The sequence below is a fragment of the Spinacia oleracea genome, chromosome 2 (assembly GCF_020520425.1).
Source record: "Spinacia oleracea cultivar Varoflay chromosome 2, BTI_SOV_V1, whole genome shotgun sequence".
In the NCBI taxonomy this organism is placed as follows: Eukaryota; Viridiplantae; Streptophyta; class Magnoliopsida; order Caryophyllales; family Amaranthaceae; genus Spinacia; species Spinacia oleracea.
This window is the reverse complement of record NC_079488.1, coordinates 27,657,338-27,670,777: the sequence shown is the minus strand read 5'-3', so window position 1 is coordinate 27,670,777 and position 13,440 is coordinate 27,657,338. Positions and strand designations below refer to the sequence as shown.

The 13,440-nt window shown below is 35.0% G+C and overlaps 1 protein-coding gene across 1 annotated transcript; it reads left to right on the top strand.

Annotated features, from left to right (window-relative positions):
- Positions 1–4,696: 4,696 nt before the first annotated feature.
- LOC110777095 (heptahelical transmembrane protein 2) lies at positions 4,697–13,205 on the top strand. Its single transcript, XM_021981709.2, has 4 exons — positions 4,697–5,174; positions 5,286–5,378; positions 10,218–10,296; positions 11,942–13,205. Exons 1-4 carry the CDS (start codon positions 4,948–4,950, stop codon positions 12,611–12,613), a joined length of 1,071 nt encoding a protein of 356 aa, XP_021837401.1. The 5' UTR covers positions 4,697–4,947; the 3' UTR covers positions 12,614–13,205.
- The last annotated feature ends 235 nt before the right edge of the window (positions 13,206–13,440 follow it).

The window sequence follows — 13,440 nt, the reverse complement described above, 5'->3', positions numbered from 1 at the left end:
ACAAGTCTTTAGGACTCCAAGTGTCGTCCCTCCGTAGATAGTCCACAGTACGTCCGGATCCGCCTCAAGATTGACCAACTAGAATCGCCCTTAAGGTGCTTAGGAATTTTCGGCTATTATTGTGCAAGAGTGTGGCTGAATTTTCTTTCAAAACTTACCCTTTTGAATACTTCAATCGTATTTATAAATTATGACCCTAGGCCCTTATTTATAGAGGTTTGGAAAGGGAATTGGAATCCTAGTAGGATACGATTTAATTAAACTTAGAATCCTACAAGGACTCTAATTAATTAAATAATCCTAATAGGAATAGGAATTTAATCATACACCAAATCCTAATAGATTTAGGAATTGTGCATGGACACAAACACACACGCACGGAGCCACGAGGGCGCCCGCACGCGTGCGCTCGGCCCACGCAGCCCACGCTGGGCAGCCTTGCCTTGGCGCGCTGGGCCTGCCTTGCGGTGGGCCTGGCACTGCCTTGGGCTGGGGGTTGGCGCGCGTCTTTGCTTGCTGGGCGATGGCCTGGCTTCGTGCTGGGCCTTCGTCCGGCAGGCCTCGTCCGATGCTTATTTGTACGATACGCTTCCGATTAAGTTCCCGGTTCCGGAATTCATTTCCGATACGAACAATATTTAATATTTCCGATTCCGGAATTAATTTCCGTTTCGAACAAATATTTAATATTTCCGTTTCCGGAACTATTTTCCGATTCCGATAATATTTCCGATTCTGACAATATTTCCGTTTCCGGCAATATTTCCGATTCCGGCAATATTTCCATTTCCGATAATATTTTCCGATACGTACCATGTTTCCGTTTCCGGCAACATCTACGACTTGGATAATATTTATATTTCCGATACGATCCATATTTCCGTTTCCGGCAATATCATCGTTTCCGGAGTATTCATTTCTTGCTTGTGACGATCTCAGCTCCCACTGAAACCAAGATCCGTCGATTCCGAATATCCATAGATAGAGTATTTAATGCCATTAAATACTTGATCCGTTTACGTACTATTTGTGTGACCCTACGGGTTCAGTCAAGAGTAAGCTTGTGGATTAATATCATTAATTCCACTTGAACTGAAGCGGCCTCTAGCTAGGCATTCAGCTCACTTGATCTCACTGAATTATTAACTTGTTAATTAATACTGAACCGCATTTATTAGACTTAACATTGAATGCATACTTGGACCAAGGGCATTATTTCCTTCACTTGATTCATGAAGGAACAAACAATAACATAGAGGACAACAAAAAACATAAAAAGAACATTATAATATACATAATAAGTATACCAAACATATAGTTACTACTTTATAGTACCTATAAATATTATTGATGGTCATTTAGTCACAGAGTGGCAGACATAGTTGGTGTGATAATAATATAGTAACTCTATCACTAAAAATATATAATAGCATAAAAAACATGCACAGAACATAATAAAGTAACATATTAACTATTTCAAACATATAGTAATTTAGCAACTGGGGAATTTGTAGGCCCAATCCTTTTCCGAATTCTTGCATCGATTTGTAGAAGAGCACAAACCTTCTGGATTATAGTCACATAATCATGAAATTTATATTCAAATATAGTCGATAAATCATTATAACATATGATAAGCAAATGTTATAGTTAAATCGCATAGAAACTCTAAAAATCACATAGTACCTCTTTAAACCATAAAGTTACTATTTAAAATCGTGAAATCACTGATCAAATTCGCGAAGTGAAAACGATATTTCAGCAAAACACAATCGTTAATTAATTTCTCCAAAACAACAAATATTTTCAATTTTAAACAAAAATATACTTAAAATATTTTGAGAAACAATGAACCGAGATATGATCTCTCAAATTTCTTTCGATGATTTGTAGACGAGTGCAAATTCTTTGATTCGGTTTTGGTAACGACGAATTGAACCTCCTTCTTGATCTACAACTTCCTCCATTTTTTCCTTATCTAATAGATCCAATTATTAGAATTAGAAGATAATTACGAAGAAAATCGAACAAAATTGAACAAACCCTAGAAATTTGGGCAAAAATCTGAAAAGTATAGAGAGAAATAAAGAAAAAGAAATGAACAGACACTACAAAAAAAACCTTATATAGAGGGATTTATAGAGACGGATTTATACCCGTTTCTAATTTAGAGACGGAATACTCATCATCCGTCTCTAAAATTATTTAGAGACGGATATTGTAAATCCGTCGTTACTTTTATCAAGGGATTTATAAATCCATCTCTAAGTTAGGGACGGATTTCAAAATTCGTCTCTAAATTAGTAACGGATTTTAAAATCCGTCTCTAAATTAGGGGCGGATTTTAAAATCCGTCCCTAATGTTTTTTAGCAATTTCTCTTACACTCTTCGTAGAAAGTTAGATCTAAATTAGATACAGAATTTTAAATCCGTCCCTAATGTGTTTTAGCAATTTCTCTAAATTAGAGACGGAATTTTAAATATGTCTAAATTAGGGACGGAATTTTAAATCTGTCCCTGATTCTAGATTTGTTTCTAATATTTCTTTTAACTAGTTTTGGACCGTGCGCTAGCGCGCACGATCCCCCAAGGTTTACAAAATTATTTTGTAGAAATATTGCGTAAAAGATCGATATTTACAAAATTATGGTAAATTCTATAAAAAAATAAAAGTTTGATTTGCATATAATTGATAATACAAAATCATAATATGTTTACAATAAACATTAGCAACGTGTTTCTAAGGAAAAATTTATGAGTACATTGTGTTAATCAAACTATTCAATGAGAAAGGCCATAAATTTTACAACTGGTCAAATGAAAACTAAAAATAAGTCGAAAAATCATGTGATTATAGTAATAAGATCGCGTCCTTGAGTGTGGTACACCAAAATTTAAGCGGCTACCATTTCTCAAAAGAAAGTGGAAATACTATAGCTCTGAGAAGATGGAGGTAAAACACCATTGTTTGTACGAGCATGCCTTTGAGAAGAAGTCCATGGTCTTGCTTTAGCATGGGAATTATTTTCTTCACGGGCATCAGCAATCTCAAAATCCAAGGATTGCATTTGAATCTTGCTGTCATCCACAGATTGTGCTAATGCTACCTTCTGCCAAAATATTTTGGTCAAGAAACCTAATTATTAACAAAGTTTTAACAATCAATGGAAAAGTAATTTGAACAATGTTCACATTACCTTGATATTGTATACACACTGTATTTTATTCCACATCAGTTATCATTTATTTCTATGTCCCAAACATTAACCATCATTGAATAAAAAAAAAAACTCCTGAATCATTTTATGAAAATATCATTGTAATACAGAGCATAAGCACGAGAAAAACAATGCCCATGTTTTCTGAAATTTGATAACAAGTCCATGCCATAAACATATCCCGAGACCTGAGCCAAACAAAGAATCAGGCCTGCGAATCGTATCCACACTCTATAATCATGTTTTCCAAAAGTCTTAACACATTTTAGAAAAGTCAAATATAATAAACACAGTTTATGTTGTTACCCCTAGAATTAAAAAAAATATTATAATTTGTGAAATGCAATAGATGAGGGCTTGGTTTGAAAATGAAAGGGGTTGAGGAGGTGAATATCTCATCTGATCATCCCAAAGAAAGAGAAAAACGTGTCAACATCAATAAGCCAAAAGTTATAAACGTAAGTACACTATTCTTAAGGAAAAGACAAAAAAATAAATATGAAGGAAATTGAGGGCAATACAGGTAATTCACTATTGTGTGAATAGTAATTAAAGTGTGAAGCTTTATAAGTGTTAGGATTATTATCAATTTCACACATAGAACTATAGAAGCATACAAGTTATACTTGGTGTAGTTGACTGGAGTTTCTTCTTGTGACTTTGAGGTCAAAAGTTTGATTCCCCTTATCCTTTCCCCCTGCAAAACTGGACCGGGTTGACCTAAGAGAGATTCTGAACCAGTAATGGGACCCATTGAACTGAACATCTAAAAATAGGTAGCAACTATTTTTAGTTGCTAAATTTAGAGGCGGATTCAAAAATCCGTTCCTAAATTCTAGAGACGGATTCAAAAATCCGTCCGTAAATATTAAATACGGATTTTATGGAATCAGTCCCTAACTTGAATTAGCGGTAAGGTTTTTAATAACGGATGTAATCCGTCCCTAAATCCGTCGCTAAATCCGTCCCTAAGCACATACAACGACGGGTTTGGTCAATTTAGAGACGGATTTGGTCCGTCGCTATATGAGTTTTTTTTTTTAGTGAGAATACGGATGTTAAATTTTGAAAAATATAAAAAGTAAATAAAATAGGCTAGACACAAATCGCATATGAGTTGTACAAAATATATAGTAACTCTTTAAAACACATAGTTACTGTAATACGCATATAGTTACTATTTAAAAATACTCTACTACCAATTAACACCTATTAAATAATAAGTCAATTCAAATGTCTTAAACTCCGTACCGAGTATTGAGGGATGGGGAGTAAGAGATAGCTCCACATTAATAATCGGGTACCATCAAGTCTATGAAGAAAAATAGGTGTCGAAACTCAATTTGGTATCAACATCACAATCGACAATCTTATGTCGACACGTGTTAGACTAAAATAGATGAGGCAATCACCAGATTTTAACCAACCAAATCTGTCGTTAAAATTCATAAACTTTCTCTGTTTTTGTAACTAGTATAAATAAACGAAAAAACAAAAACAAAAAGAACAAACAAATCTGCTGCCACATTTTCATTTTCTCATCTCCAAATAAATTAGCTCACCAAAGACGCGAAAAACAGAAACACCAAAATATCGCTCATATACTCCGTAGTTGAGGAGAGAGAAAGAAAATCCTCCGTAGATTCAACATTCCGTTGACTCATCGCCGGAAAACGAGAAATGTTCCGGCGAAAAATCCGATCATATTGAAAGCAGAGTTAGGGAGAGATGAGCCGCAGAGTAGTTAATCGAAGAGAGAGAATCGGGCAAGTTTCGATGATGACGGCAATAGGGATAGAGAAGAAGGCGGAGAAGAGATTAAAGAAGTACGAGGAGTTGCCGGAGTATTTAAAGGATAATGAGTTTATATTAGATTATTATCGCTGTGAATGGCCGTTGAAAGATACGTTTCTTAGCGTTTTTGCTTGGCACAATGAAACGCTCAACATTTGGACGTTAGTAACTAATTTCGTTTCTATTTCAATCATTTTTTTTTTGCAATTATAATTGAATTTTGATTGAATTTTTTTTGGCGATTTTTTTGATTGAGTGATGATATGAAACAGGCATTTAGGAGGCTTTTTGATATTTGCGATAATGGCGGTGGCGAGTATGACGGAGAACGCAAAGGGCGATGGACCTGTTTCCAGTATTTTAAGGTACCTTTTTTAAAAAATAAATTCAGATATTCATTTTCTAATTTTAGTTGTCAAATTTTTTTTTTTTTTTTTTTCTTCTTCTTTTCATTCTCGTAAATTGAAATTCCATACTAGAAAAAGTTAAACAAAGTTGAATTCGAACTTGTAACCTGTAATATACAGATTATGGGGTGTTTGCCGTTATAAGTCGAGAGACGAAGACCTCATTGGTAAAAGTAGTTCAAATGTGGAAATATAGATAATCAACTCTACCAATGATATTTTGGTATAATGATTAAGACAACATGTGTGCGGTAGTTGTTAGGTACGAATCAATGCATGATAAAAGCACGCATGATAAAAGCATGCATCAGTCAGTATTGTTAAGGCTTAATTAACTATATGCTTAATATTTTTACTTTGGACGATCTCCTTAGCAACAACTTCAACTCGTGTCCTATTAGACATTCTATACTTATTTGAATGATGTGGCATGTGGTGACAATTATAAAACTGATCGGATGATGATCGTTTATGAAAATTTCTACGAAATCTAAAGACGTACTGCTAAGTAATTAAGTTTGTAAGGCCAAATGTTGTATGTCATGCATTAGTTTCAGAATTGCGAAGTAATAGGTGTCGCAACTTGTGACAAATTATTTGTGTTGTATAATTTTTTTTTTTTGATAATTTTCAACTTTATTTATATAGTTGCCTGATTGGTTACAACTAAAATTGAAAAATTGAAAGAGCAGTTACAAGATACTACATCCAGGGCAGCAGACCTTGTTTTACAAGGCAATCAGCTACAACATTACATAACAATACATTGTACGGAGTAATTTTTAATTTTAATTTACAAGAGATAAACAGAAATATATATGCTATAACTATAATAAAATTTGTTTCCTTTTTTACTTTTGATGAACTACATTATTTAAATATTTTTATAGTAAAAATAATTTGATTAATCGCGGCTTATGTGACACTTTTGTGATAGTACAAATTAAAGAGTTACATAAAGAATGGGGCTTACTATTTACCGCCCCATATTACTCAAAACCGCCCCATTCATTTACTCATATACCCTTCTTTATTTACCCCCTCATTCAACATTTACTCATATACCCGCCCCAAATCTAACCACCACTCCCGGCCACCATCGCCGGCCACTACCATCACGTCGTAGGCGACAAAATGGCTGAGTCTTCACAAGATTTTTTTTTTTGTCCGGAATTTATTTTAGAAACTTATGCATTTTTAGCTTGTACCATGGCACATACTTATGAATTTTAAGCTTGTACCATGGTACAGGCTTTTGAGTTTTAAGCTTCGGCCATGGTATTGAATTATGCAGTTTAAGCTTGTACCATGGAAGGAGCTAAAAATTCATAAATTTGTACCATGACACAAGCTAAATATTCATAAGTCTAATTGTGACTCTAATTATCGCAACTTACGACCTTCAAAATATGACAACTAAAATGTGTCAAAAAGTAAATAACATGACATTCATATACTATGTTATGGGAGCTTAGCTGAGATTCTTCTGTAGTCAGTTAGTCTAAACTAGTTATATAGGTTGTTAGCAAAGTTAGTTTAGTTTGGTTGTTGTATAAATAAGTTGGATATCAGATTGTAATATTCATTCAAGAATTAATACAAACATCTTCATCTTATTCTCTATTCTCTCTCTAAAGCATTCTAATTCTTCTTCTGATCTTCTTCTATATTCTGCCTTCTTCTTCTACATTCTATCATCTCTTTCAGAGAATTATCAGCAGTGACTTAGTGTCATGCATCATTGGTATCAGAGCCGTTCTTTCCTCAGACTATTTTCCGTTCTTGAGAAATTCTGCTTGCACACAACCTGTTCGATTAAATTCTCAGCCAAGAAGCTTTGAGTTCTTGACGTTTTTCCAATCATATTTGAACCAGAATCTTGTTCTAGCACATTGCAAAATGGGGCTTGATGATTTTTACAACAACCTTCAACCAGAAGAACCAATCATTCCACAACTTGAAGTTGCTCAACAGAAAAAGGTAATAAAATCATTCAAAAAGCTTTTGAAGAGTGAATGTTTTGATAGTTGGAATAAAGGATTTTGTGAATGGTGTGATGAACCATTACTTCCAGTACATGAGTGCAGCCATAGTGGTGATAATTGGGATTTTGTTGTGGTATATGATGAAGAAGGTGATTATGTGATTGCATTGGAGTTCAATAATAGGGATGCACCAAAGGTGTTTGATTAATTGTCAAGCAGAACTACCGTTCAAGAAGAAGTAAGTTCTGCAGTAGCCAAGAACAAGGTTCTTGATGCAGAAGAACCATTGAAATATTCAATGGTTAGTACTCAATATTCTGTGTCAATTCCCTCTCCAGAATTAGTACAAGCCGATACTTGCCTTCCTAATTCTAAGCAATTCTTTCAGCCTACACCATCATATGTTAATCAACAAGCAATCGTGGCCAAATGTGAACCAAGTTGTCTTGGAAAAGTGGCTAATGTTTCATTATGTCTTCAAACTGAAATAGGGTTGCATTACTATGATGGTCAACAAGGTGATGTGGGTCATAAGTTTAGTCATGAGGAACGGGATCAATGTATCATACTCTCTGTGGCAGTACTAATCAACATGAGGGCACAAACTAGGCTGAAACAACAAGCTGATCAACATAGATCAGATAGGCCTCTTCCTTGGCCTCCTCCTCCACATCCTCTTTAATGGCAAACTATATGTCAGCAGAAGCAATCAAAGAAGAAATATGCTAGCCTAATTAGTTTAAATGTCAGTTGTTTGGTGCATTCAATAGAGAAAATAAGGAGGTGGGTCCAGAATTTCGATGGATTTCCTGGTTACCTTGATGACATCAATCCATCATGAGTGAGTTTCATCAGTCGGTTTTGCTGGCTCCTTACAACAAGTTCTACTGTATAAGGAGGGAGGAATGTTAGGGGAGCTTAGCCGAGATTCTTCTATAGTCAGTTAGTCTAAACTAGTTATATAGGTTGTTAGCAAAGTTAGTTTAGTTTGGTTGTTGTATAAATAAGTTGGATATCAGATTGTAATATTCATTCAAGAATTACAACAACCTTCTTCAATTAACAGAAGGTTGTTGTAATTCTTGAATGAATATTACAATCTGATACATTAATATTAGAATTTTAGATACAGTTGGTGGGAAATTAATTTGTTTTAAAGACACTTTCGTTGTATGACAAAAAAAGGCAAAGAGAGTTGTCTACACTAATTGGTAGGTAGAAAACAACAAATTGTTTTTGGTATTTCGAAAATACCAAATTACGGTGATAAGATCAAGAAACATCCGAAATCAAATTATAGTGACTATATTTGATGCAATGCAATTCAGCACTTACCAAATCGCTTGTACTTAGAAAATTGCCACGCACATCGCTTAATTTTTGTTGTACAAAAAGTGCTTCAATTCTAAGAGAATTGGGACCAATGATCTTTTTCGAACATGGTCTGTTCTATAGGATCGTACCACGAGAGTAGGAAACAAAGAAAAACATGTACTTGGATAATCCACCGCCATCTAAGTGATAAATAATAGACGGCCAAGTATAGTACTTGTTTAGGTGATTACCGCTCCTCCCGTCAGGCCGCCACCCCGAAGGCCACACTCATCAGTACTTATTGTGTATTCTGATGAATATTTATTGAGAATCTACTACGTAATAAACATGGAGAATTATTTCAATATAAATGTACAAGTAAGATATTTGAACTTTATGCTATTTGGATTTGAACTATATGTTCATTGTTATATGTTCTTTGAATATAAACAATATGTTATTTGTATTTGAACTATTTATTCATTTAAAAACAGGATGCACAGTGACTCAGTGAACATTGTCCACCCGGATACATAAACCATATTTTGCTCACTCACACGTGCCATGCATGCCACACGAGTGTATACATTGACACGATGAGCCCTGATCTAATATGTGCATAATGCTTCGTGGTATCGGATCGGATCCTATATAAGATGTTTGTTTTCCTTCATTTAAAAATGAAAAAGTACAAAGAGAATATCTCGTTATCAGCGTACGTAGACACGTAGTACACCTTAAAAAAAGATGTCATTAAATTACGGAGTTGTTCATTATATATTACTCCTGTGATTATTCAAATAGTCAATCATTTTATATGCAACTAGTGTGTAGCCCGGGCGATGCCCCGGTTACTACATTCAATACTTAAAATTTTAGATTTTTCTTGAGCTCAAAATTTGACCAAAGTACATGTATTTCATAAAGTGAAAACATCCATGAAGTTCGTCAATTACAAAGACACACTACGTCATTTATCATGCTAAGTAATTTTTCAATTAGATCATTTTACCATTTGTATAATTTTTTTTTCTAGTGGAACTAAGTTCTTCAAATTATTAAACACCAAATTATATATATATAAAGTTTACGTCAACATGTTTTTCTTGTTTTAATGCTATAATTATTATTAATTTTTTCAAAATAGTCCAAAGAAAATAAAATGTCATGTAAAAATTTAGTTGTGTTTAGACTTATGTTAACATTTATTTATAAATTAATGTGAATAAATAAACAACAATTAGTGGTTGGTTAAGATGGTAATGAAACTTATCATCTACACATGAGGTCTTGTGTTCGAATCTCATTGCATTAGTTTTGGTTGTCTATGACATGGCATAACACTCGGTGAGTGGATGATGTGGCGTAAAGAAGGAGTACTACGTGCCACATATACATTTTTCACAACGCCTTTTAATATATTATATATAGATAAGTACAATATAATACTTCTACGATAGGGAATCTAAGTACTTGTATTTGTTTGCGCACCCCCCAGGAATACTATAGTCGTGAAACCATTAATGACAATGTTGACGATGGACTGGAACAACAATGGCTCGAGGAATATTACTCCGGTGAGTTTTACTCATTTCATCTCATTTTTTTTACTTCAGATTATTTCCTTTAAAAAACAATCACTTATGCAAATTCGAGATATTAAGAGTCAGTCAAGTCATCGTGTGTTATGGAGTGTAAAAGTTAACATGATTCAATATTCAAAGAACGGGTATTTTTCTTTTACATTAATACTCCTCCGTTTTATAAAAATCTTTATGGTTACTATTTGCACAAATATTGAGACAAAAGTTAAAAAGTTGGTTGAATATAATAAAAGGATGGATAAAGTAAGAGAAATGTATAAAAATGTGGTTGGGTGATAGAGCATAAAACTAATATTAGGGCTTCAACCATCTGCTTAAGTTTTTAGTTGGGTTGGTTCTTTGACATCGAGTGTAAGAAAAAATGAATAAAATAAATGAAATTTTAAATATTATTAGGTTAAAAGGGTGATGTAGTAAATTTTTATGTACGGAAATAAAATAAAACAAAGTGTAAAAAATATTATAAAACGAAATGAAACGAAAAGTAGTATAGAGTTGTGTCATTTGATGGTCAATGAACATCGGGGGCTTGCGTCAATAGTGCAGATTCTAGATTTTATCGCCTAGACTCATCCGGTATGGAGGAAGTCTTTGCGCATATCAGATATGTATGGGCAAATACATATCAGAACAAAAGACAAAATAGGCAAAAGGACAAAAATGAAATTAAATGGTACTTATTTAAACAAAAATGGTACTTTTTTTTACAGAATGGTACTTTTTTAATATGAATGGTACTTCCTTTTTTGTCTTTTAGCTATTTGTTTTTTAGTTGATATGTGTGTTGCCACACATATCTGATATGCGAAAAAACAACCTCATCCGGTATGTCCGACACTCCTACGGGTCCTACCCAACATGTGGCTGGGTGGATATTGACCCACGAAGATACAAAAAACGAAAATGTGGGCTCTTGATTTTGACAGCATCTTTTGTAAATTCCTGCTTTCTACCTGTTCTACACGTGAGGCACTAAGGCTCTTGTTTACATGATTTGGACAGCATGTATGTTCATTATACGAGTAGTTATGCACATCAACTAATAGAATTCTATACATACCGTTTACTTCTCAACGGTTGGACTTGTAAAGAGAAGTATTAATTATCATTTATCAATATTGTCAATTTGTCATAATCACGAATGTGATGGGATCCTATTAATCAACATAAATGAAGAAAAACAAGTCATAGAGTTTATAATTTAGTAAACTTCTTCAAGATTGTGACTTATGGAGAATTTCTCAGTTAGAAACTTAAATGTTTAGTATTCAGTTGTTATCGTTTTATCAATCAACACTGAAATAATGATCACTATCACCCTTGGTAGATTCAGAGATTAAAATATATGTAAAACAATGTTCTGTGTTATATGTAACATATGAACCATAAAAGCTAGCCGAACCCATCATATTGTCAAATTGGTATATAAAAATAAGTGTTTCTGTCATTGGGTTTTGGACTTTTGCCTTCATGACTTCATCATCAACACATTCTGGAGTTTGAATTGATTATGACCTTGACTTTTTAAATTACTTTGGGTCGAAACATTCAAGATTTTAAAAGTTGTTCAGTCTTGAACTGAAGTGTTGTTAAATGCTAATGCTTATTTTTCCTGCAGGGTGCACATTACAGACACTTCTCAGAATCCTCACCATTGAACACCAGCAAAGAAGGCACTGAACCCATACCAATGTGGCCATGGTTCCTCTTTTTAGCAGGCGCAATGTGTTGCTTAGTTTTCAGCTCAATCTCTCACCTCCTCGCCTGCCATTCAAAGCGTCTAACCCTCTTCTTCTGGCGTTTAGACTACGCAGGAATCTCAGTCATGATAGTCTGCTCCTTCTATGCACCAGTTTACTACTCCTTCTATTGCCAACCTTTGTTTAGCCTCTTCTACCTCACTTCCATAACCATTCTAGGGATTCTTGCTACCACTACTCTCATCACTCCCTCTCTTTGTTCCCCACGTTTCCGGGCTTTTCGGGCCACCCTTTTCCTTGGCATGGGTTTCTTCGGGCTGATCCCTGCTCTTCATGCAGCTGCACTCCATTGGGATCATCCACAGATGTTAATAGCCCTTGTGTATGAGGTACTTATGGGTATCTTGTATGCAACTGGAGCTTGGTTTTATGTTAGTAGGGTCCCTGAACGTTGGAAACCAGGTGTTTTTGATCTTGCTGGTCACAGTCATCAGATTTTTCATATGTTTGTTGTTGGTGGTGCTCTCACTCACAGTGCAGCTATTATGATTATTCTGCACTGGAGACAGGGAATGGCTACTTGTTTTTAGGTGTTGTTTGGTTGACATGAAAAAACATGGGAAGTGTAACTTCTTCATAGGAAGTGGAAGGTTGTAGTGTTGTTTGGTTTGCGAAAATATGGGAAGTCAGACTTTCTAGGAACTTCTAGTTTCCACAAAATTGAGGAAGTTGCTTACCTAGATCCTTATAGGTAAGTGGAACTTCCCATGTTCAACCAAACATTTTCTACTTCCTAGGAAACGTTAATACATTTACTTCCTATGGTCAACCAAACATTACTTTAGTTGCAAACAACGGATAACAGAAGCGGAAAATTCCAGCTGTTTCGACTGGAATCAGATACTTGTAGCAGAGTTATCCAACATTCTTAACAGAATGGAGAAAGATTCTTGTACTGTTTCTATTGTCACACGAGATCGTAAACTTAAGGCGGAGAAGGAAATGTAATAGATTGTGTAATTGTTTGATTGACGTGCTCTTGAACAGACGACTGTGGATATATTTGATTCAAGAAACATCACTTGGTTGTAGGTTTTAACTCTCGAGCTTCCTTTTGGTGTGTGCATATTGCATAATGTAAAATTCAGAGCTCAATGCAAATTCAGAGAAAACGTTTTGTTCAACTGCATGCACGTAAGCCTGGTTATTGGGAGGGTTGGAACGGGTCAATAGCGGGGCGGGTCACTTAAATGTGTTAATGATAGTGTCAGGGTCAGGTAGGGATGTCAGTGGGGCGGGTTTCATGGGAGACCCGCCCCGCATCCGCCCTAAGTAGGCGGGGATGGAGGTAGGTTTGGCGGGTGATGGGGCGGGGATGGGTATAAAAATCGTACCCGTCATGGGTGATGGGGCGGGT